The sequence below is a fragment of the Alligator mississippiensis genome, chromosome 1, assembly GCF_030867095.1.
Source record: "Alligator mississippiensis isolate rAllMis1 chromosome 1, rAllMis1, whole genome shotgun sequence".
In the NCBI taxonomy this organism is placed as follows: Eukaryota; Metazoa; Chordata; order Crocodylia; family Alligatoridae; genus Alligator; species Alligator mississippiensis.
Genome location: NC_081824.1, coordinates 478,531,518 through 478,556,903, shown reverse-complemented (window position 1 = coordinate 478,556,903; position 25,386 = coordinate 478,531,518). Strand labels below are relative to the sequence as shown.

At 55.3% G+C, this 25,386-nt stretch overlaps 1 protein-coding gene across 3 annotated transcripts; it reads right to left on the bottom strand.

Annotated features, from left to right (window-relative positions):
- Positions 1 to 1,485: 1,485 nt before the first annotated feature.
- On the bottom strand, positions 1,486 to 25,091 carry KCNE3 (potassium voltage-gated channel subfamily E regulatory subunit 3). Of its 3 annotated transcripts, none has more exons than XM_014607454.3 (4): positions 24,961 to 25,091; positions 21,866 to 21,973; positions 4,938 to 5,185; positions 1,486 to 3,911 (listed from the first exon to the last, which is right to left on the bottom strand). In XM_014607454.3, the coding sequence occupies exon 4, from the start codon at positions 3,895 to 3,897 to the stop codon at positions 3,583 to 3,585; it is 315 nt and encodes a 104-aa protein (XP_014462940.1). In that variant the 5' UTR covers positions 3,898 to 3,911; positions 4,938 to 5,185; positions 21,866 to 21,973; positions 24,961 to 25,091; the 3' UTR covers positions 1,486 to 3,582. The 3 variants fall into 3 exon arrangements, with proteins under 3 accessions (XP_014462940.1, XP_059579102.1, XP_014462938.1); XM_059723119.1 differs by having other exon boundaries at positions 1,486 to 3,914; positions 21,823 to 21,973; positions 24,961 to 25,088; XM_014607452.3 differs by having other exon boundaries at positions 1,486 to 3,914; positions 24,961 to 25,088.
- Positions 25,092 to 25,386: the final 295 nt, after the last annotated feature.

Below are 25,386 nucleotides of genomic sequence, written 5' to 3'. Positions count from 1 at the left end.
CTTGTGTCAGGGTTGACAGTAGTTTTATGAAAAGTTTAGATTATGGATTTGTCTGGGATGGTTTGAATAGGGAAGATCCTGCCTCAAGCAGGGGGTTGCACGAGATGACTTTTGGAGGTCCCTTCCAACCCCACTTCTCTAGGACTCTATGAATACACTATACAGTGGAGCATGGCTGGGATATTATGACTTTTCGACACAGCCCTGAGCAGGGGCACAGCAATGCCCAGCAGTCCAAACAGGCCTATTTGTCACATACAGGGGACCGTGGGCCTGGATCCACACAGAAACTGCTAGCTCCCTTTGCTGTTAGAAGGGGCTATGAAGTGTGCAACTTCATGGGATGGGAGCACAAGTCAAAGGTTAATAACAAGTGCTCCAAGGGGGGACACTGAGCAGAGCACACCAGCCAGCACCCACTGGCTCTCACGAGCCCAAGGAGCCTGTGGGCACCGTCCAGTGAAACTCTGCCCAGAGCCATGAACAGATGAAGGACTGGAAGATGGTCCCAAGTCAGCAGGGCCCCCACAGCCTGAGCCTCCTCCCTGGTCAAGTGGATGGCCAGCTTAGCTCGGGCCAGGAGGAGGTTGGCCAGAAGATCCTGAGACTTAGTGAGGCCCCGGGTGAGGAGGGCATGAACAAAAAGGTGCAAGGAGAAGAGCAGCCAGAACCTCGGCAGGCTGCTGTGCCAGAGGTGGGCATGTGCCAGGATCTCCCTTGACTGACTTTGGATAAAATGCATCAGATACGTGCCTGTGCAGGAGCTGCCCCTCACTGTCCAGACATGATCAGGAGCTGCGATGTACCTCTCAGCACGCAGGGGGAAAGGACCTGCTGCATGCCTCTGAGAATGGGGTTTACCTCTAGCTTTGCTCCTCTGCCCCTTGCTTGGGGGCTACTGCGCCAGGGTGGTTGGCAAGGTCCAGTTGAGGCTGACATTGCCGCTGTCCTCTGAAGCACATGGAGTCAACGAGGAAGACAAGGTCATGGGGGGAGGCTGTTCCAGCTGGTGGGGGCTGCAGAGGAGAAGTCTTTGTGGCCAAGAGAAGACAGAGGGCTGGAGAGGGAGACGGGGCACACACTTGTCTGATGGAGCAGCTGCTCCCCACCTGCTGCTCATACACGGCTCCCTCCGTGGGAGACCACTAGGTTGCAAGCTCCATCCCACCGTCCCTCACCAATGCATGCCCCTTTCCAAGTGGACATCCCCCCCTCCACCCCCATCTGGGCACTCTGCTGCCACTAGGAGAAAAGCCTAACGACCCCTTGTCTCACCACAGTACCCAGCACACAGCCCTTCCCCCTGTCCAGTCCCCCCTGAATGCCCTCTTCACCCATGAGCCTGTCTTGTGCCAACGGGGGACACACAGCCGACCCCTTTTCTCCACTGCAAGATGCTGTTCCTTCCCGGAGACCTCTGCCCCCCATACGGCCACTGTGAACAATACATTTCCAACAATTATATGATGCCATTTGGACGCACTGTCCTGCGACAACCCATGCATGTGGTACTTGATTTAATTCCATTTGAAAAATGGTGGGGGGGAGGGACATCTTGGAAAGTCTATAAATACACCCATTTTAAGCACCAGAAAGGCCCATGAGCCCCTGTCTAGCCTTGGATGCTGCAGGGAGAAGCACTACCCAGGAAAGCTGGCTGCAGGAAACAGGCCCGTGGACACTCAAGCTACCCACGAGAGCAAGAGTTAGACTGAGACAGCTGAGAGGGAAGCATATCTTGCAACAGGGCATTGACCCAGAGTGGGGGAGAAGTTTTGTGGAAGCAGTTTGCTTATGTTTATTATACTTAGTTCCAGATCAGAGGATCGGATGCTAATAGGGGTAAAAAAGAGGCCACAGAGGTGCCTGAGAAGCACCCAGTACAGAGTCATCCAGAGAGGGTCACAGACCCCAGGGGAAGAGTAGCGTGCAAGCTGCCCAGCGAGTGTTAGGGACCCTAAGGACTGTCACACGAGTCCAGGGGCCCAAAGCCAAGAGGGAGAGACAGGGCGGGGACCCAGAAGCTGAGGTCTGGGACAGTGGACCTTGGACTAGGGGGACCAGATAGAGAAGCCAGGAAGGCAGAAGCCCCAACAAAAGTTAGACATTTGAGGGGCCAAGTGCAGAGTCAGGGCCAGGGCTCCCCACCCCGAAATGCTGACTGACATCTGTAAGGCATGGGTGCGACTATAAGGGGCAGCTGGAGTTCATGATTATTGCCCCTAAGGCACAACTGGGGTTGTCTTAAAGGGGAAACCCACCCCGTAGAGCTTGGGGCAGAGGAGCCTTAAGGACTCTATTTAAAGGAAAGGCACCCAAGAGGCTACCCCAGCTTCTGGAGGCAGCGCTCCACTTAAAAGACCTTAAGATCAAGTCATGGCAGGCGAGAGACAAGAGGTCAAGGGAGGCTAGGGAGCATTGGCAGGCAGGTCTGACCACTACAGGGCATCAGGTTGCCTGAGCCTGTCACAGAGGGGTTTCTCCATTTGAAGCTCGGTCCTTTGCTGTGTATATTAATGGTACCGTCATATCTGCCCCAGCCCACAGGAGGCCACCTGAGTATGGAAAAGGCTCTGCTGGTACACAGGTGCTTCTGCCCATGGTCCGGCTATCCCACAGAGGATGCTGTACTGGTCCAAGTCTCCATACACACACACAGGTAGGGATACTTGAGAATCAGTCCCCTAACAGTGACCCCCCCTGCAAATAACTGCACACAGACTGGGCCACAAGGCCGGGGAAAGATCCCAGGCTGAGAGGCAATGGGGGATGTCGTGCCCCACTATCCCCACAACAGGGTTCATGGCCAGAGGTGATGCAAGCTTCTCGACACTGAGCCACTAATGTGCTCCAGCCCTGAGCAGGAGGGACCCCCGGGGGGAGAGGATCAGTCAGGCACTGGGGACTGATCACATACCAACCTCCCAGCCACCCAGGGGAGAGTTGATACCAAATCCCCTGGGGATGTGTCCACTTGGAACGGGACCCAACTCAGCATCAAGCAGCTGTCAGAGGGCTGGCGTGTGATAGCCAACCAGGCAGTGAATGGGTCCCCGCTCTCATACCCCCACGTTTTCCTCCATCACAGTGAGACATTTCTGTCCATGCAGATCCCCTGCCAGGGGCTTCTGCGTTATCCACCAACCTGCAAGGGAAACCAGCCAGCCTCAGGACTCTTGGGTTGAGCCCCAAAAAGGCAGGTACTTGGCTTCCTCCCCAGCCAGACGCCCCTGCCAGTGTCTGGTTGTGAGCCCCATGCTCTTCATTTCTGAACCCATTTAACTGGGTTATTATAAGGCATCCACCTCTGCAGTAGCTGAGAGCTCAGGTCCCACAGGTCTCCCACGGTACTTTGCAAGGGCTGCAGGGCTGCGCACGTTTCTGGGGTACACACTTATGACTAGATTCACCAGCCTAAACATGGCTATTCGGGTGACCATAGGCCCTGGCTGTCCATGGACTCCCCGATATTGTGTGTGTGTCTGGACCCTCCTTGCAACCACAGCTGTGTCGACGCCGGAAAGCAAGAAAAGGGGGCAGGTGGCAGTGGCATGGCACAACCTTGTACCAGTCCTTCTGTGCCTAGATCATGGATACCCTGTTCTTGATATACACGTGGTAGGGGTCGCTCCGCTTGTCCACCTTCCGGGACCGGGTGTAGCCCAGGATCAGGCTCCCCACCGTCGCGGCAAAGAGGATCATGACGAACAAGATGTACATGTAGGAGTTGTCATCCTTGTGGGCCAGCTGGGCCCGGCTGCTGTTCTTCCTCTCCCGGGTCTGCTCCGCTGAGCACAGGAGGGCTCCGTGAAGCGTTTGATTCAGGGCTTTCAGCACCGCATGCAGGCTCCGGTACCAGGGCTCCGTCACGTTCCCGGTCTCCATGTCCTGGCACATCCCCAGAAAAACGTCTGCTGGAGTAAAAGGGAGGGGAGAAGACATTTTTGCTGAGATCCGACCTAAGCTTACTTTGCTGCAACTTCAAGCTATTGCTCCACGTGCTCCTCGCTGCATCAAGAAAGAAAAGGTGTCTCCCTCTTCTTTGTGGCAGCCCTTCAAGTATTTGAAGGCTGTTGTCATGCTCCCTCTTAATGGGATGTCCCCTTCCCTCACGCAGATCCTAGCGGGTAAGGCTGGCTAAACACAAGGCACAGGCACGCTGGTGCCCAGGACACCCATCAGAGCAGGGAGACTGGGAACACTGCTACTATGGAGAACCTGTTTAGGAGTCCTCCTCTCTTCCTCTGTGGCTGCCAGGGGGTGTTGAAGTTGAAGAAGGGACCCCACCACCCCTGTGCAGAGGGCAGGATGCAAGATGTTGATGGAGAAACCCTGATGGGAGCCTCGTCTGCACTGGGCTGTGGAGGGGGGATGGGGCAGGGAGCACTCAGCCAGCAGGGTCTCAGCCTACTTGGACCCACCAGCCCTGGGGAAGGTCACCCCCACCCTGGATCCTTCATGCCCACGCCAAGCTGCCAAACTGCACCGAGCCGGGTCTTTGGTGGGAGCCGGCAGGGCTGAGCTGTCCAGGGGCGCTCGGGATTTCCACGCTCCATGCTCACCCACTGAGCCCGGACCAAAACCTCCAGTGATTGCCCCAGAGGTGGGGTCCTCCACTGAGGTTTTCCTCGTAGTTCCCCTCTGAGTCACCCTTCCCGTCTAGGACCCACGCTGGGGACACTCAGCCACTGCAGTTACTCAAGAGCAGCCCAGAGATGCCATTTCCTTCCCTAGGTTGTGGCTGAGCAAACTCTTGGCACAGCCCCTGTCCCCCCCACAGCTGATCTCCAAGGCTGGCCGGTGCACGCGGGGTATCACGGTACAATGCTGGACAGAGCCGGGCAGCTCCGCTCTACTCCGGGAAGGGGTGGGCAGGGTGCAGACCTCCCTTCCCTCCCAGGGAAACAGGTATAGGGCTGGGAAGCAGGAATAAATACCTTGTGCTCACGTAACTTCTTCCAGCTGAGGTGCCTGGGCTTCTAGGTAAAGGGTCTCATCAACCCCATTCAAGTGGCACAGGGAGACATCCGGTCATAGAAGTCCCAGGGTGGGCCTCTGGGGCCGGTTGCTGGCAGAGACGCCGAAGTCTGGCCTGCCCTGATACTGGGTTATGCCTCTCCACCCTACGGGCACAGGCAGGCAGGGTGGGAGGAGCGTGTGCTGTTGTCGCTGTGTCAGTCCGGTCCTGCGGATAGACAGAGGCGTGAGCTGGCCCGGCTGCTGCCCAGACGTCTTGATCATTGAGCAGGATCCCGTCTACAGCTCTGCACCCCCTTGTGCGGCCGACCCCATACAAAGTGCCGGGAGCCAGCCTGGCTCCTGATGTGGGGGGGTGTCCAGCAAGTCGGGGGGTGCCCAGCTCAGCAGACAACACAAACTCACGAAGTCACAGAGAAGCAGGACTGGCAGGGACCTGCCGAGGTCACATCGAGTCCAACCCCCTGCCTGAGGCAGGATCAGCCCTGTCCAAACCAGCCCAGACAAACCCATTATCCAACCTCGGAGCAAAATCACACAAATCACCCCTGAGACAGCACCAGGCATCACAGGTAAAGCAGGCAGCCAACATCCTGCTTCTATAAAAGGTTGTTAATATATGCTTGAGAGACCCCAGGTACCAGGCTACACCTGCTACAGAGGAAGGCAAACCCCCACCCCTGGTCCATAACAATTTGATCTGGGAGAAACATCCCTTCCTGACCCCAAATGCAGCATCAGTCTGACCCTGAGTAGAGGGGCAAGACCCTCTAGCCAGGACCCTCCAGCTTTAAGTCCCAGCAGGAGCACTGGCACAGCCCAGTCCCCATCCCCAGCCTGGGCTGCAGACAGCACCCAGCACCTCTGAGCAAGGCTTAAAAGCATCCTGACGCATACTACAGAAAAAGGGGGTTTTCCCAGCAGAAATCCTGCTAGTAGCACACAGGCATTGCTACACCTAGATCATCCCCAACCAGGGGCTGCCCACCCTCTCCCTGGACCCCCAGTGATGCAGAGTCCACCCCTTCCCTTGTGTCTAGCCCCCTGCCTCCCTGCTCTGATAGTGAAGAAGTTTCTCCTGCATAGCTGGACATAGCTAGGCCAGGCCGTGCTGGGCAACCTTGCATATATTTGGGGCTTGGTCATTGCATGGTGTTGTTTTGTACCCTCTAATATCTCCCCCTTCAACCTCACCTGTCTTCAGCCACTCACCCCTGCCCCTTTTATTTGAAGAGAAAGGACAAAGATGTCAAACCAGCTCAGCAGTGATCGCAGGGAAAGTTCTCCCCGCAGCTTCCTCGTTTCACACACAATCCCGGTGCCTGCTCCCCATCAGGGCCACATGAAGCCTTGGAGCTGGGCAGCGAGTCTCAGCGAGATGGTCAGGCATTAAACGGTGAGCTGCTGGCTGTCCTCTGCTCCCGAGGACTTGCTGAGAGAAGAAGGCGCTCACAGGATCAGGCCCTTCACCAGTCACAGAGCCCAAATCCCATTCTGAGGATGTATTGCCCTTGCCTGCTCCTTATCTCGGGGATAATGCACAGAAACACGAGATGGAAGGGCCCCAAATTCACCCTGGATGCACATCCTTGCAGTCAGGCCCAAGAGGGACCAAGCTGGTTCCCAGCAGGCTCCCATCTCCCCTAGGAGAGCTAACATACACACCCCTCTATCCATCGCAGACCCTGAGAGTCAAGACCCGGCTCTCCCTGATCCGCTCCTCTCTGTCTCTCTTTGCTTCTCTCACCCACCCACTGGGCACGGACCGTGCATCTTCCCCAGTGCTGGCAGGGGGGTGATTGGAAAGATAAGACCCTGACTCCCATTAGTTGCTGGCAAGGTGTTCTCTGGAGCAACCGAAGTGTGAATCCCCTACCCCGGGAGCTGTGGCTCTCTCCAAGCCCAGCCCCACGGCAGTGGTGTTGTCTCACAAAGAGACGGGTGCTGTTCGGGTGGGATCCCCTGGTGCTGCCGCCACCCCCAGGCCTAGCCCAAGTCTTCAAGCAGAGAGAGAGACGTCAGGAGCCAACCTGCACGGTCGAGAACAAAGAAACAAAGACTTTACGGCTCCCCACTGACATCAAACACGGGTCCATTGTAAAGGACACAGACGGGTTTTTGTTCTGTTCTGCAGTCCGCCTCCCCGGTCTGCGATTGCTGGGAGCCTGGCTGCATACCAGCAGCCCCTGGTTAAACATCAACGGCCATAAACACCGCCATAAATGTCATGTCACAGCACTGCACAATAGCAAAGGTGTACAGGTCCAATGCCTGCGAGGGTTAAGTAAGGCTAACACCACTCCCTCTCACCTGCTCTGCATTTAGCTCATGGGATTTGATGCACCGGGGTAGCCCTTTAGTCCCGCAATAGCAGCAGCTGTATGGTGATGGGCAGGAGGAAAATACAGCCCAGCCCACAAGGCAGCTGGCCAGTTGTGCAATGCAGCCTGTGCATGGGACAGAAGATTGCTTGAGTCATGAGATCAGCACCCTTCCTTATGACCCCTGCACAGTAAGATCTCCAGTCTCTATAATCCGCCCTCTCCATCCATCTCCAGCCTCTCTATAATCTCCCATCAGGTATTTAAAGATGCTTATCAAATGTCCCTCTCAGTCTTCTCTTCTTCAAACTAAGTAACCCTAGTTTTGCTTCAGCCTTTCCTCATAAGTCTTGCCTTCCTGGTGCCTATTTGCTGTTGCTCTGTTCTGGTTTCTCCAAACCGTCCACATCCTTCTTGAGGCCAAAAACTGGGAACTGGACTCCAGGTAAGGCCCTACCAGTGTTAAACAGAGCAGACTATTGCTTCCCTTGATTTGCAAGTGATGTGCCCAATGATGCTGTTGGCTTTTTTTGCAACAAGAGCACACTGTTGCCTCGTATTCAATTTATGCTCCACCATAACTCCCAGATCCCTCTCTGCAGTACTGCAGCCCAGCCAGTCCTTCCCTTGCTGTATCTGTGTACACAATTATTCCATTCCAAGTTCAGGACTTTGCAATTGTCCTTTCTGAATCTCACCTGATTGACTGCAGACCATTTCTCCAGTCTATCCAGGTCGTTCTGGATCCTAGCCCTATCCTCCAGAGTATCTGCAACTCCAACCCATTTAGTATTGTTTGCAAATTTGCTAAGCATGCACCCAATTCCATCATCCAAATGATTAATGAAGATACTAAACAATACCCAACCCAGAGCAGACTCCCCCCACACTTGTACCAGCTCCCAACTAGGCACTGGCCATTGATGACTATTTGTTGAGCAAGATGATCCAGCCAATTATGTATGGACTTTACAGTATTTTCATCGAGTCTGTCTTTCCTTAGCATGTTGTGGGAAACAGTGTGAAAAACCTTGCTAAAGTCAAGGTATATCACATCCACTGCTCTTCTGAACAACACCTGGCTTTGCAATAAAAAACACATTTGTTTCTTTCTGGCAGGACCTTTCTCTTTCCCTGAATTCCCTCCATCTTGTTTCAGCCAAAACTATTTCATAGGACGATAGACTCCTAGGGTTGCAAGGTACTTCAAAGGTCTTCTGATCCAACCAAAACACAAGTTGCCTAAGGGCACCGTTTTCCCTCTCTGGGACTTATGTCCTGCAGTCCCACAGGCTCCTTCAAAAAAACTCAGCCCAAACCTAAATACCACCTCCCAGCTCCTCTTTTGCACTTCTTTCTCTTGCTTTTCTCTTCATTTTCTGTGTGGAAGTGGAGATAGGAGTATCTTCCCTGCCTTCCCCCAGGTGAGAATTCAGCAAAGCTTGCTCCACACTGTGAAATGTTGCCCCTCACTTATACGAGCTCGCCCCAAGCTGGATCTCTCAGAACCAGCTCAAACCCCAAACCCCTCAGGCCTGGGTTTGTTAGATGGCAAGACCCTCAGCCCGGTAACGTGAGTGAGATACAATAATAGCCATCTTCCTTCCAGCCCCTGAAAGCAAGCCTCCCTATAACAGGGTCCCACTCCAGGGGTGGCCACAATGCCCCTGGAGCCCCCTCAGCCCTTGTCAACCTGGCTGTCTTTGGGCAATCTCCCCATCTCCTTGCCTGCCACGTCTCTATGAAAAGGGAGGCTGCCTCAGGGCTTCCCAAGTCAGATCTCCTCATGAGCGTCAGTGTCGCTGCCCATTGCCTTAAGGGCCAATTATGTGGACTCCATCCTCCCTAATACTCAAGCCCATGGTGCCACACATACCCGTCAATCCTAACTGTCCCAATGGGTGATGGGCTCCTGGCTCTATTTGTCCATTACACCAGCTCCAATCTCTCTGAACTATGGGCATTCAGGCCCCCTCAGTCTCTGGCTGTGGCTCTCCTGACTTTCAGTCCTTCTCCTTAGACCCTGGCCCTGCTCCTAGGCCGCTTGAGACCCCTGGGCTCTCCAGCCCTGGCAGCCTCTGGCTGTGTCCCTTCTTAGCCTTTGGCCCATCCTGAGCTCTGGCCCCTCTCCTACACCTGTGAGACCTACGGGCATCCTGGCCCTACCTGATCCCTGGACCCTCCAGCTCTCTGCTCAGTCCCTGGCCCAACTGGGACCTCCTTACATCCCCTTAGTCCCTTCCACAATGCACCAGAGTTGCATACCACAGCTCAGATGTTGCCCAGGAGCCCTGCTGCTGCAGAGCTCCCATCTCCATGACTCTCATGGCCAAACTGCCTGTCCAGCTCTAGCTTTGGCCTTATACCCTGCTAGCCCAGCCCCTTGCTGCTTAGCTGACTCCCTGGTTGCCACCTGAGCCCTCACTGCAGCCTCTTCCCCCCCTACAGCAACAAGTGTGACTCCCATGCTGTCCTCCATGGGCTAGGAAGCCCTAAGGGGCACATCTACACATGCACTTTAATGCACATTAGCCTATTTTAATGTGCATTGAATTGTCAATAAAAAGGTGCTATTTAGTTAATGTGCATTAAAATAGACTAATAAGCATTAAGCATAATTTAAAAACCGTGTTTTTTTAGTTAATGCACAATAAGACAGACTAATGCACATTTTCCAAGTTAAAGCACCCTCACAGCCATTTTGAAGTGCAGAATGCTGAATACATGTGAAGCTGTAGGCACATTAATTAGAGCGGTTCTCAGAGTTGCTCTAATTAAAGCGCCTCTTCACCTTCCTCCTCCCCCTGCCCCCCGGAGTATGTATAAAATCCAAGCAGGGACTGTGGGAGCGCAGCTGTAGGATCCAACTCCAGCCCTGGTCTGGGGTCAGCAAGTAGGACATGGGGCAGTGTCCTGGAAGCCAGGGAAGGTTGGTGAGGGAAATGTGTGGCCCTCTGTGGCAAAAAGCCTTGAGCAAGTGCATAGGGAGCTGTACCTACAGCTGAGAATGATGCCCCACCACAGCCACATGCAATCGCCCTCTGCCCCTCATCCAGGCCATCTCATAGACTCAGAGACAATGAGGATGGGAAGGGACCTCAGGAGGTCACATCTAGTCCAACCCCCTGCTCCAAGCAGGACCAGCCCCAACACTATCATCCCAGCCAAGGCTTTGTCTACCTGGGTTTTCAAAACCTCCAAGGATGGAGAGTCCACCACCTCTCTGGGTAACCTATTCCAGCGTTTTACTACCCTCCTCATGAGGAAGTTTTTCCTAATGTCCAACCTCAACTTCCCTTGCTGCAACCTGAGCCCTGCTCCTTGTCCTGACATCTGCCCCCACTGAGAACAGCCCAGCTCCATCCTCTGCAACCCCCTGCAGGGAGCTGAAGGCTGCTATGCAATCCCCCTTGGTCTTCTCTTCTCCAGACTAAATCAGCCCAGTGCCCTCAGCCTCTCCTCACCAGTCCTGTCCCCAGCCCCCAACCATTTTTGTTGCCCGCCACTGGACTCTCTCCAACGTGTCCACATCCTTTCTGTAGTGGGGGGCCACATCTGGACACAGGACTCCAGATGTGACCTCCCCAGTGCTACATAGAGGGGAAGAATCACTGCCCTCCCTCTACTGGCACCGCTCCTACCCATGCAGCCCAGGGTGCCATTACCCTTCTTGGCACCAAGGGCACACTGCTGGCTCCTGTTCAGCTTCTTGTCCCCTGTCCCCCCAGGTCCTTTCCTGCGGAGCTGCTGCCCAGCCCGTCACCCCCAGCCTGCACCAGTGCATGGGATCATCCCTCCTAAGTGCAAGACTTTGCACTTGCCCTGACTGAACCTCATGACATTTTTTTTGACCCAATCCTCCAATTTGTCTCGGTCACTCTGAATCCTAGACCTACCCTCCAGTGTATCTACTGCTCCCCCCATCTCCCATCTCCTTTCCCACAGACAATGATGGCAACTGCCCATCGCCCAGCCTCTCCTCAGGGCTGCAGCTGAAGGCAGCCGTAGCTGGTACATGATGATACCCTCTCTGTCCTTTCCTCACAGAGCTACCCCCAGACCTGAGCCCACAGAGGAAGGACTGACCTATCCTGCTATTGCTCTCCTCTGAAGCCGGAGATGGGGGGCAGGCAGAGGGAAGGAGCAGCTGGGCATGGACAGAGGAACAGCTCAGAGAGAGGAAAGCAGCAGGCGCCGCCAGGGGGATGTGCAAGAAGCACTCTTGGAAGCTTCACTAAGGCATCGGCGATTACTCATGCTCCCGCGAAGCGCTGTGCATCCCCGCCTCACCCTCCCACTCCCACGTTGCACAATCCTCAGCCCCATAGACCGCAGGCAGCCAGCACTGGAGCCAGCCTGGGGCACAGCACTGCCCGGCCTTCAAGGAGCCAGTCCATGTCCATTGGGAGGCTGCTGAGAGCCACCAGTGCTGGGGCCAAGCAAACCCCCTCCAGTGAGGCCGGGGGCATGTTATTAGAGATAGGCCCTGCAAGTAGGCTGGTATGACACCTGGGGTGACTCAGTCCAAGAGGTATGACAGGAGCGCACACAAGCCAGTGAGGTATGTGCCAAGGAGACGGATGACAGGGCAATGCATGCACCTAAAGATAACAGCGATGGCTTATTCATGTACCAGCGGACCATAGGGACAGGCCAGTCCTGCTAAAAACAGACTCTGGAGCAAGTCACAGTGGTTCCAGCTGCAAATACATCCGATCTGGGGGGGAACCTGGAGTAAGGATCCTGATGACTGTTGCAGGGGCTGTTCCTTGGCACTAAAAACCCCATCCTATTAAAAGCTGCCGTGGAAGCCAAGGAGCAGTCGAACTCCCAGGCCCTTTTCATACTGCCTGCAAAATCTCCAGTTAAGTTCCACGGCTCCCGATCTGGGCTGGGCAGGCCGGCACAAGCTCTGCATCTCCCCGACGGCAGAGCTCCTCCGGCTGCAGCAGCACTGGAAGTGTGTGTGTAGACAAGACCCAGGTGTTTCAATGCCACGTGAGTGCTGAGCGCGGCTCTCGTTATGATCAATGGGTCTAGAGCACAGCGAAAGCTGGGCAGGAGCTGACGGGATGCAGTTCAGTGCTGACAAATGCAAGGTGCTGCACCTCCGGAGGAATCATCAGAAACACAAATGCAAAATGGGTGACCCCGGGTAGGATGGCAGCACTACGGAGAAGGAACCGGACGTCTTGATAGATCGCAGACTGAGCATGTGTGTGCAGCTGCACAAAAGGCACGTGCAATTTAGGGATGCATCAGAAGAAGCATTAAGTGCAAGACATGGGAGGTGATAGTGCCTCTCTATTCGACACTGGTTCGTTAGACCTCATCTGTCAGCTCAGCAGACAACCCAGTGCAGACACAAACTCACGAAGTCACAGAGAAGCAGGGCTGGAAGGGGCCTGCCGAGGTCACATCGAGTCCAACCCCCTGCCCAAGGCAGGATCAGCCCTGTCCAGACCAGCCCAGACAAACCCATTATCCAACCTCGGAGCAAAATCACACAAATCACCCCTGAGACAGCACCAGGCATCACAGGTAAAGCAGGCAGCCAACACACTGCTTCTATAAAAGGTTGTTAATATATGCTTGAGAGACCCCAGGTACTGGGCTACACCTCCTGCCACAGAGGAAGGCAAACCCCCAGTCCATAATAATTTGATTACTACCGAGCACTACCGGGGGTAACAAGGAACAACGGCCATAAGTTGACTGAGGGTAGATTCAGACTAGACATCAGGAGGCGCTACTTCACAGTCAGGGCAGCTAGGACCTGGAACCAACTTCCACGGGAGGTGGTGCTGGCTCCTACCCTGGGGGTCTTCAAAAGGAGGCTGGATGAACACCTTGCTGGGGTCGTTTGACCCCAGCATCCTCTCCTGCCCAAGGCAGGGGTCGGACTTGATGATCTGCTCAGGTCCCTTCCGACCCGACCAACTATGAAACTATGAAAGGGGACGGCTGATGTTACCTGTTGGTAGAAGACGTGCTCTTTTAACAGTCCTCTAGATGACCCAGGCAGGCGCGCCCACAGCTTTGCATGCCCCTGGCACCTGACAGCTTCCTTCCAGTTGCTGATCAGGCTGTGGCATTTATAAGGGTCCAATATAACCGAGATGTTTCCTCCCCCTGTGGCCCAGCTGCCTCTCGCTCTGATCCCACTGCCAGGAGGAGGGGAGCTGGCTGGCCTGTGAGCTATAAGCAGGTGCAGGGCTCCTAAGCTGCTGATGCTCCAGGGCTTCTGCAAACAACCCACTTCCAGGAAGACAGAGAGGAATTACGCAGATGAACTGCACTTCTGACATACCTTTCATCAGAGGGTGCAAAGCAGGAATTAAGTCTCCTTCACCGCCCGCCGGCTATGTGGACTGTCACGCCAGTCAGGCATAAAGAGGATCTTGCCCAAGGTCACCCTGTGAGCCAGTGACAGTCAGAAGCAAGAAGGGATGAACAGTCCCTCACATTGCAGCCTTGGTACTTGACCCTGGATCCCTTTCCTTGCCCCGCTTGGCCCCTGCTGTCTTTAACATTGCGAGCGCATATAAATCATAGGGTTGGCAGGGACCTCAAGGCCCACCTGGTCCAACCCCTTGCACGAAGGCAGGAACGCAGCTCCTAAATCCCCCCTGTCCAATGCTTATCCAGCTTCCCCTTGAAACCCACCAGCAAAGAGACTTCCACCACCCCCAGGTCAGCCTGTCGCACTGCCTCCCCGCTCTAACAGCAAGGAAATTTCTTCCGATCTCTCATCTTAATCTGCTTAGCTGCAATTTCTAGCTAGTGTTTTGTGCCCTGCCCTCTGCAGCAAGGAGAACTGTTGTTCTCCCTCTTCCTTATGGCAGCCTTCCAGATATTTGAAAACTACTCCCACGTCCCCACCTTAATCACCTTCCCTCCGAGCTAAACATGACCGGCTCTCTCAGCGTCTCCTTGTCCAACCCCACGACATGGAAGATACCGAAATCCAGCGCTTCCAATGGGAAAACCGCAGCCAAAAGATGCAGTTGGCCCAATAAAAGAAATCGCCCACAAAAATCCTTACCTCTCACATCCCAGCTCCTTTATTATGGCTGTCGCCTCCCCCTAGACCCTCCCTGACTTCTGCATGTCCTTCATCAAATGTGAAACCCAGAACCGCACACAGGAGTCTAGTGCGGCCTAACGAGTGCTGAGCAGAGAGATGCTATCACTTCCTATGTCTTACGGACAATTCTGCTGTGGTTGCAGCCCAAATCTACATTTCCTTTTTTTTTTGCTGCGGTGCCATATAGCTGACTCATGTGGGAGCCTGTGATGCGTAAACCCCCCCAGACTTCCCTTGCCAGTCCTCCCATGAAGCCAGTTGTCTCCCACTCTGTGTGCATGCTTCCCACGGTGCAGCACCTTGCACCGGTCCAGTCTGACGAAGACCCCGTCTAACAGCTCTCACGCCTGAAGCAGCCACCGTGCGGCTTTCAGCTCGTGCTGTGCATAGGAAGAGATCAGGGACTGGAGCAGACCACTGCAATGCTGCCCAGCAAGACCAGTTTTCACGCCACCTGCATCACAAAGCTGCACCAGGTGTGGACATAATACAGAACAAATATGCCGAGTAACTTACTCCAGAGTTTAGTCTATATTGCATATAGAGATAACAATATCACCTTGGACTAGAGATCGGCTGAGTATCGGCCTGCAACAGCCCAGGGGCATGGGAGTATCAGGCCACCAGGCAAAGCACCTTTTTACATCATCTTGGCCAACTCCCAGATATAGGCAGAGGAGGCTGTGGCTTCGTATCACAAGCAGCAATTTCCTTAAGGCTGTAATCCTTAGCACTGGATGCAAGGTGGCAGGAGGTATTGAGACCTGGCTCAATGACCTGCTTATTAAATGAACATCGTACCGGTTGGTGAAAGGTGCTGGATGGAGTCCACGGCTCCTGGGAAAGACAGCACGGCAGCAAGCAAGGGCAAAACATCTCTCTGCAACGCACACAACATCCCTCCCAAGCCATCAACTGAGGCTCATGAATCGGCAGAGACGGTGGTTCTCGGCCAGCAGGACGGAGATGGCGCCATGGATCAAAAAAGTGAAGTTGTCCTGTGCTGAGAGCGATCTTCCAGCTCAGACTATCATGGCTCATGCTTCCAGGCACAATCCTGCTGGCGGCTGGTCCACCCCAGGGGTCATGGTCCGAGAGGTAGCTGGGCAGGGAGCCCTGCCGGGCTGCCCTCCAAATCTCAGGGTCAGCCTCCTCCCAGAGGAAAAGGCCACTTAGCCCCAGGTCAGTCATGGACACTGTGATCCAGCTACACTGGGGAAAGAGTGCCAAGCTACATAAAATCACAGAGCAGCGGGGCTCCGAGGTCACATCTAGTGCAACCCCCAAGATCAGCCCTACCCAAACCACCCCGACAAAGCCGTCATCTGAACTCTTTGTAAAACTACCATCGTCCCTGACACAGCACAAGACATCGCACCTGAACCTGCCACAGATAAACCAGGGGGATCACAGCAGCCAGCGTCCTGCTTCTGTAAAAGGTTGTTAATATGCACTCAAGAGATCCCAAGTAAAGACCATGCTCCGGCTATAGAGGAAGGCAAACCCCACTGCCCAGTCCAGGCCAATCTGATCAAGGGGAAATTCCCTCCTGACCCCAAATGTGGCATCGGCCTGACCCCGAGCGGAGGGGCAAGACCCTCTAGCCAGGACCCTGTGGGGTGGTCCCAGCAGCAGCATTGGTGCAGCCCAGTCCCCATCCCCGGCCTGGACTGCAGCAGGACCCAGCGCCTCTGGGGGAGGCTTAAAAACACCCGGACACATGGAGCAGAAATGCGGGGAGGGATCAACCAGCAAAGCCCAGAAGTCTGGGCAATCCCCATGGCAGATATGCCTAGATCACCCCCAGCCATGATTGCACACTATCCTCCCCATAGCCTTGCACTGGAGAGACCACCAGGAGCTGAAGGGAGGACAGTGCATCTAACCCCTCACTTGTGCAAAGGGGCGTGTTGTGAATCTAGCACTGACACCACTGAGCTCATCTCACACGGCAGCATAGAAATCATGGACAATGAGGGCTGGAAGGGACCTCAGGAGGTCACATCCAGTCCAACCCCCTGCTCCAAGCAGGACCAGCCCTGACTACATCATCCCAGCCGTGGCTTTGTCTACTTGGGTCTTCAAAACCTCCAAGGATGGAGAGTCCACCACCTCTCTTGGGAGCCTGTTCCAGTGTTTTACTACTCTCCTAGTGAGAAATTTCTTTCCTAATTCTCCCTATCTCAACTTGCCTTGCTGCCGCTTGAGCCCATTGCTTCTTGTCCTGTCACCTGCCCCCACTGAGAACAGCCCAGCTCCATCCTCTTTGCACCCCCCTGCAGGGAGGTGAAGGCTGCTATTCAATCCCCCTCGGTCTTCTCTTTTCCAAACTCAATCAGCCCATTTCCCTCAGCCTCTCCTCACCTATCAAATCCCCCCTCCGTCTTCTCTTCTCCAGACAACATCAGCCCATTTCCCTCCTCCTCTCCTTACCAGTCATGCCCCCCAGACCCTCAACCACTTCCATCACCCTCCACTGGGCTCTCTCCAATGTGTCCACATCCTTTCTGTAGTGGGGGCCACAGCTGGACACAGGACTCCAGATGTGGCCTCCCCAGTGCCAAACAGAGGGGAGGAATCACTGCCCTCCATCTGCTGGCACCGCTCTGACCAATGCAACCCCTCAGCCCACCCCAGACCCGAGCTGCCTTCCAGTTGCTACCTCAGGGCAACGAATGGGTCTGTGAGCCGTGACCAAGCCCTAAGCAAGACCGGCCCCACCTAACCTGCTCCGACGGGCAATGAGGCTGCTGGGCTGGGCACCCGTGCCCGTACAGCTCAGCACCAACAGCGCAAAGAAGAATCGTCTCCTTTTCCTCCAGGTCCAGCTCACGGAGCTCATGAATGCCCCAATTGTTACCTGTCAGGTAAACCGATACCGCAGGATGTCAGCAGCTCGGGGAGCAGTGCTGCCTCTGGCGATACGGCGATCGCAGGGCTTATTGTTGTCATCCGTCTCCCTAAGCCCCAGGGAGAGTCTGAAGGAGGGAGGTATGCATGGGCAGCGGGCATGGGGTCGAAACCTGATCTGCTGCCCTTGGCACGGGACCGTTTTAACCATGACCTGACTAGCTGCAGCCCAAAAGCCTCCGTGTCAGTGGACCACGACGCTCCTCCGTCACTGTTGCGTGACCCTGGGGGACTCGGCGTCCTGGGAGGGGTGTGGGGACGCGCGTCTCGCTGGTGGGCAGCTCCTGTGGTGCTGGGCGGCACCCCGAGGTGCTGAGCGGTAGGTCTGGGAGCAAGGAGACTCCGTGCAGCCTGAGCGAGGGCATCAGCCGGGGGCTCGCGTTGGGTGCGGAGCTGGTTGGACTTCGTGGGTTGTGCCGGCTGATGTGGAAACTCGGGTGTGGACGACAAAAGGCAACTTCCCTCATGAAACTGCAGTGTGAGCCAGGCCTGGGGCCGGGGAGAGGAGCTGGGCATCCTCTCACCCTAACTGGGTTACCCGTCCCATTCTCCCCGGGATGCCAGCTCCACCTGCCTGCTTGTCCTCTGCCCCCAGCCCCAGCGGGTGCCAGCTGTTTTCTTCAAGACACACCTATTCTGCGAGGGCCCAGGCAGCTAGGTAGCAGCTGAGGCCCTAGACTGGAGTCAAGTGGTCTGGTTCGACTCCCGGGTCTGCCATCCCATGGGCGTGCAACGCCTGTTTGGGCTTTGGCTGTGAATTCACTGAGGCAGGGACCGCCTCTGCCAAGGTGGCTGCTACAGCATTGGAAATAATGGCAGGAGGAAGGGTGCTGCTAGGGTTATGCTGGCCACATCTACACATGCATTCATGCACTTTTCCTAATGCACATTAAATGTAGTACCTCCAATGTGAGGTACTGAATTGATACACGTGCGGCTGCTTTAATGCACTGTAGCACAAGCGCGTGCTTTTTAGGTGGCGCTTAGTGCCCAGTAGCCTATTTTACTGCGCATTAGCTTAATAACACTTTTTAACATGCCACTTTAATGCACAGTAAAATAGGCTACTGTGCATTACAGTGCATGTGTAGACGCACGCACTGGGTTGCCACAAGGGTCACACTGGGTTGGGTAAGAGTGGAAGGTCTCGGCTCAGTGCAGTTGTGCAACTCTTAAGATCCTGGACCGGAGCCACCAGGGCTGGGGTGTGTTGTGAGAAACTGAGTAACAATCACCATGGAAATTGGGATTTGATTCTGATTCTGCAGTGGAAAGCAATCCAGGCTGGTTAATCTGCCCTCGCTGGGTGCCCTGTTCTGTTGCCAGCTTGGGGTCGTGCCACAATGTCCCACCCTCTCTCTAGCAGAGCAGTCGAACTCCCAGGCCCTTTTCATATGGCCTGCAAAATCTCCAGTTAAGTTCCACGGCTCCTGATCGTGGCTGGGCAGGCAGGCACGAGCTCTGCATCTCCCCGACGGCAGAGCTCCTTTGGCTGCAGCAGCACTGGAAGTGTGCGTGTAGACAAGACCCAGGTGTTTCCATGCCACGTGAGCGCTGAGCGCGGCTCTCGTTACAATCAATGGGTCTAGAGCACAGCGAAAGCTGGGCAGGAGCTGACGGGATGCAGTTCAGTGCTGACAAATGCAAGGTGCTGCACCTCCGGAGGAATCATCAGAAACACAAATGCAAAATGGGTGACCCTGGGCAGGATGGCAGCACTACAGAGAAGGAACTGGACGTCTTGATAGATCACACACTGAGCATGTGTGTGCAGCTGCACAAAAGGCACATGCAATTTAGGGATGCATCAGAAGAAGCATTAAGTGCAAGACACGGGAGATGATAGTGCCTCTCTATTTGGCACTGGTTCGTTAGGCCTCATTTGATATTGCATGCAGTCCTGGGCTCCACATTTTAAAAAGGACGTGGAGAAGTTGGAGGGGGTCCAGAGGCAGGCGACAAAGATGATAAAGGTCTTGGAAGGCAAGGCATAGAGGAGAGGAAGAAGGAGCCGGGCATGTTCAGCTTGCAGAAAAGGTGCTTAAGAGGGGACTCAACAGCAGTCTTCAAATACCTAAAGGGCTGCTGTAGAGGAGAAAAAGCACCTTTGCTCTCTTGCTGCAGAGTAGGACATGGACCAATAGCTTGAAGTTGCAGCAAAGCAGGTTTAAGTTGGATAGCCAGAAAAACGTCTTCACTGTCAGAGCAGAGAGTCTCTGGGATAGATGCCCAGGGAAGGGGTGGGCTCTGCATTGCTGGAGGGGTTCAAGAAGAAGTTGGACAGCCCCTGGTCGGGGATGATCTACGCGTAGCGATGCCTGCAATTAAGCCTTTCTCAGAGGTGCTGGGTACTGTCTGCAGCCAAGACTGGGGATTGAGCCTGGGCTGTGCCAATCCTCCTGCTGGGGCCTCAAGTCAGAGGGTGCGCTCAGCATCCGACCGGTCAGGAAGGAATTTTACCCCATGGTCAGACTGATACAGACTGTGGGGGGGGGTTGCCTTCCTCTATAGCAGGGGCACGGCCTCTAACCAGGATCTCTTGAGCATCTATTAACAACCTTTGCAGCGACAGGACCTTGGCCGCCCTGGTCCTCTGCTTTACCTGCGACAGGCTTGGGTGTCCGGTCTTGTGCTGCGTCAGGTTGGATGGTAGTTTTACTAATGGATTTGTCTGGGATGGTTTGCACAGGCAGGGGGTTGGATTAGACGGGACCGCCGGAGGTCCCTTCCAGCCCCGCTCCTATTCGATGCCCAGGCTCATTTCTGCCCTTTCAAAGGCAGCCTCCCTTCGCCTCCTTCCCCTCTGCTAGGAGGACGACTCCATACGGCCACAGAGCATGAGCTTTGTGCAGACATTGCGTGCACGTCCTCCTCCAGCCTCCGAGATCAGCAGCCTTTGTCAAGACAGGATGCTCTCCCCCAAGACCTGCTGGACCTGCCCTGCCACCCCGGGAGAGGCTGTGGGATGTGGGTGCCCCTCTCTGCCTGCGCTGGAGGAGCTCCCTCCCTGTCCCACCCTGCGCTGCCTTTCCTGCCTGTGTCGGGCTAGAGTCGTCCCTACCAGCATGCTCAGAGCAGCACCAGTCTGAATCTGTCCCCCCTGCCAGCGACTCAAGGGCTTGGCCTGTCTGCGACTTGCAAAATTGGGGTTTCCAGACTGGGAACACCAGGGACATTGGGAATCTGGGGAGTCTGTTAAAGCCCATCCCCAATGGAGGGGATGTCCGATGTTACAGGGATGGGAGCAGTTACCCTCGTGGGGCTGCTACCCAGATTGCAGGGTGTGCGTGCATGTGTGTGTGTGTGCATGCACAAGCCCCTTCACACCCACATCACCAAGGCTTTCTTGCCCTCTTGTGGCTGATCCACAACTTGCATAAAAGGCGTCCTGTTAAGCTGAATTAACCAGTGCCCGTTAAAAAGGCTTGTGTGCACAGTGCGAGCTGCGTTTTAACCCTCTGAGCCGGGCTGGTCAAATGACAACTTGTTCTGTCAACACCAGGGCTCCAGCTAAATCTCTTCCGCCCGCATGTTTAAGCTCTTCAAAATACTCCCTTTTACCCTAGCGTCACCAAGAGAGAAGCTTTAGGTCTTCCCTGAAGTGTTGGGTGTGGAAAGTCCAGTCCAACCCCACCTGATGGCCCGGGTGGGTGCACGTTACAGGTCCCCAGAAACCAGCACCTCGACATGACATCCCCGCAAAATATTTTCAAACCACCCCAGATCTCCCAGCCCCACCACCCCGAAGTTCTCCGTGATAGCAATGATACATCGCAGATCCTTTGGCTCAGAAATCACAAGCCCTTACGGCTGGAGAGAAAGGAGAATCTCCATCCGCTGGCAGTGGTATAGGGACTCTGACCCTGTTATGTGGCTCTGATTCCAGCCAGCAAAAGGCAACAGAGCGAGGACACGGGAGTAAAGGGTTGTTATTCCCCTAGTTCTCTCTTCCCCTATGCACTTGACTTTGCGGCTCTCCTGGAGAACTGAATGCACCTTGACTCCAGGTCCGCCCTGAGCGTGAGAAGCATCTTCCCTACTGTAGGAGCGGTGCCCGCAGATCGGGGCACTGATTCTTCCCCTCTGGTCAGCACTGGGGAGGCCACATCTGGAGTCCTGTGTCCAGCTGTGGGCCCCCACTACAAAAAGGATGTGGACACATTGGAGAGAGTCCAGGGGAGGGCAACAAAAATGGTTGGGGGGCTGGGGGACATGATTTGTAAGGACAGGCTGAGGGACCTGAGCTGATGTAGTCTGCAGAGGAGAAGACCGAGGGGGATTGAATAGCAGCCTTCAGCTCCCTGCAGGGGGTGCAAAGAGGATGGAGCTGGGCTGTTCTCAGTTGGGACAGATACAGGACAAGGAGCAATGGGCTCCAGCTGCAGCAAGGAAAGTTGAGGTTGCATATTAGGAAAAACTCTTATTGTGAGGACAGTGAAGCACTGGAACAGACTCCCCAGAGAGACTCTAAATCCACACAGGTTTGCCCACACATCCACACACCCGTGCAGGTCTCGGGTCACCTACCGGCTCTGCAGGGACCTCCACACCGCACCGCGGCCGTGCTCACCTGGGTGTCGGGAGGGGCGTCGCGCTATGTTAGTGCCACGAGGCTCACGGGACGATCCCAGGAGCATCCGGAGGGTGCGAAGCAGCCGGGCGGCCAGGGGGTGACGTGCTGTGTTGGACAGAGGAGAGCCCCGTTGTCTCCCTGCGTCCAGGGAAAGGCGGGAGCAGGCGACTCCAAGGGCCCCGAGTGGGAACTGGGAGCCACCCATGGGTGCACCTGGCCACCAAGCTCCCCCTGGGACAGGGGCCTCCTTCCCTGGGGCACACACCACCCCTCCCACACACACACACACACCCCTGGGACACACAACATCCTATCCCTAACACACTCACCCCTCCGGGACACACAACCCCTGCCCCTAACACACACACACGCACCCCTGGGACACACAACATCCTATCCCTAACACACTCACCCCAGCTGGGACACACAACCCCTGCCCCTAACACACACACACGCACCCCTGGGACACACAACACCCTATCCCTAACACACTCACCCCAGCTGGGACACACAACCCCTGCCCCTAACACACACACACGCACCCCTGGGACACACAACACCCTATCCCTAACACACTCACCCCCCCGGGACACACAACTCCTGCCCCTAACACACATGCACTCACCCCTGGGGTACACAACACCCTATCCATAACACACTCACCCCCTCCCCTGGGACACACAACACCCTATCCGTAACACACAGGTGCTCACCCCCCGGTACACACAACACCTGCCCCTAACACACGCACGTTCACTCCCAGGACACGCAACCCCTGCCCTTAATATATACTTACACCCCTGAGATACACAACACCCTACCCCTAACATACACACAATCTCAGACCCTGAGACACACAACACCCTTACTTGTAACACACACAAGCTCACCCCCGTGACACAACCCCAGGCCCTAGCACACACACACTCACCCCTGGGACTCACAACCCCTACCCCTAACACACACATACTCACACCCCTGAGATGCACAACACCCTACCAATAACACACACATTCACCCCTGGAGCACACAACCCCTGCCTCTAACACACACACACACACACACTCACCCCCTAGGACACACAACCCCTACCCCTAACAGACATGCTCACTTCCGAGGCACACAACACCCTATCTGTAACACACACTCACTCACCCCCCTAAGACACACAACCCCTAACACACACACATACATGCTTATGCCCCTCAGACATGTAACTCCCTACCCTAACACAAGTGCACATTTATACCACTGAGACACACAAGCCCTAACACACAAGCACACATGCTCGCAACCCTGAGACCCACAACCCCTATGCCAACACACACTCACACTCACACCTATGAGACACACTGTTCCTAACATGCATGCATACACACTTCAAACCTGAGATACACAGCTCCCTACCCCAACACACCGACACACAAACACATAATCACACTGCTGAGACACACAACCCCTAACGCACACACACTTAAACACTCACAACCCTGACATGCACAGCCCCCTCCCCCTAACACAAACACACACATCCCCACACCCCAGAGACCCACAACCCCTACCCCAACACACACACACCCCTGAAGCCCACCCTTAACACACATGCACACTGACAAGTCTGATAAACAGCCCCTTCATCCTAGCACACGTGCAGACACACACACCTGAAACACACAACCCTTAACAAATACACACATATACACTCACACCTGAGACACCTAACCCCTATTGGTAACACACATACACACACTCACACACCTGACACACACAACCCTTAACACACACACACCTGACAGACACAGCCCCTAACACACACATGTCTCTGAAACACACTGTCCTTTACACACACGCATATACACTCACCCTGAGACAAACAACCCCCACCAGTAACACACAGTCTCACACCCCTGGGACATACAACCCCTCCCTCTAACACGCACACACATACACACACACACATGCACACACACCTAAAACACACAGCTCTTAACACTCGCACTCACACCCATGAGACCCACAACCCCTACCCCAATACATGTACACACACACACACAACCCCTACACCTAATACACACACACACACCCCCAGCACACTGACACACAGCCCGTAACACACACACACACTCACCTGAGACATACAACCCATAACCTAGCACACACACACATATCCCTTAACACACACACACACCCCCGAGACACACAACCCCTACACCTAACACACACATAGCCCTTAACACACACACACCCCCAAGACACATAACCCTTACACCTAACACACACACACACTCTCACACACCCCTAGCACACCAAGATACACAGCCCTTAACACACACACACTCACTCACTCACACCTGAGACACACAACCCCTACACCTAACACACACACACTCACACCCCTAGCACACTGAGATACACAGCCTATAACACACACACACGCACCTGAGACATACAACCCCTACACCTAACACACATGCATAGCCCTTAACACACACACGCACCCCGAGACACAACCCCTACACCTAACACACACGCATAGCCCTTAACACACACATGCACACCCAAGACACACAACCCTTACACCTAAAACACACACACACTCTCACACACCCCTAGCACACCAAGATACACAGCCCATAACACACACACACACCTGAGACATACAGCCCTTAACACACACACACACACACACTCACTCACTCACACCTGAGACACACAACCCCTACACCTAACACACACACACCCCTAGCACACTGAGACACACAGCCCATAACACACACACACGCACCTGAGACATACAACCCCTACACCTAACACACACGCATAGCCCTTAACACACACACACACGCACCCCGAGACACACAACCCCTACACCTAACACACACACACTCGCGCACACCCCAGCACACCGAGACACACACCCTTACACACACACGCACACACACACACAACCCCTGCACCTAACACACACACTCACATCCCGAGCACACCAAGACACACAGCCCGTAACACGCACACACGCACCCCCGAGGACCCCCCCACCACACACACACACTAGCGCACGCACACGCGCCGCGCGCCCCGGCCGCACTCACCCGTCCCGCACGTGGCAGCGGAGGGAGCGGAGGGAGCGGGGCAGCATCCCCGGCCCGGCCGCCCCCGCCCCGCCCAGCCCTGCCCGGCAGCGCCTCCAGCCCGGGAGCCGCGGGACTGGGCGCTGGCCCGCTGCCCGCGGCTCCAGGCTTCTCCGCGGTCCTGACTGCCTTCCTCCTTCCCGGCCGGGATGTCCCAGGAGCAGCCCGGCTCCCCCCAGGCTATGCCTGGCCCCCGAGCTCCTGCTTCACAGCAATCCCTGCTGTGCCCCTCAGACAGGACCCCCAGGCGGCACCGGTGGCCAGGGGCTCTGCCAGGTTCACCGCGGGATGGGACGCGTCCTTGGAGGCAAGGGGCATGGGAAGGAGAGAGGGGCACGGTCTCTGCACCAGTGCTTCCAGTGCTGGGGGCTGCCAGGGAGAGAGGGG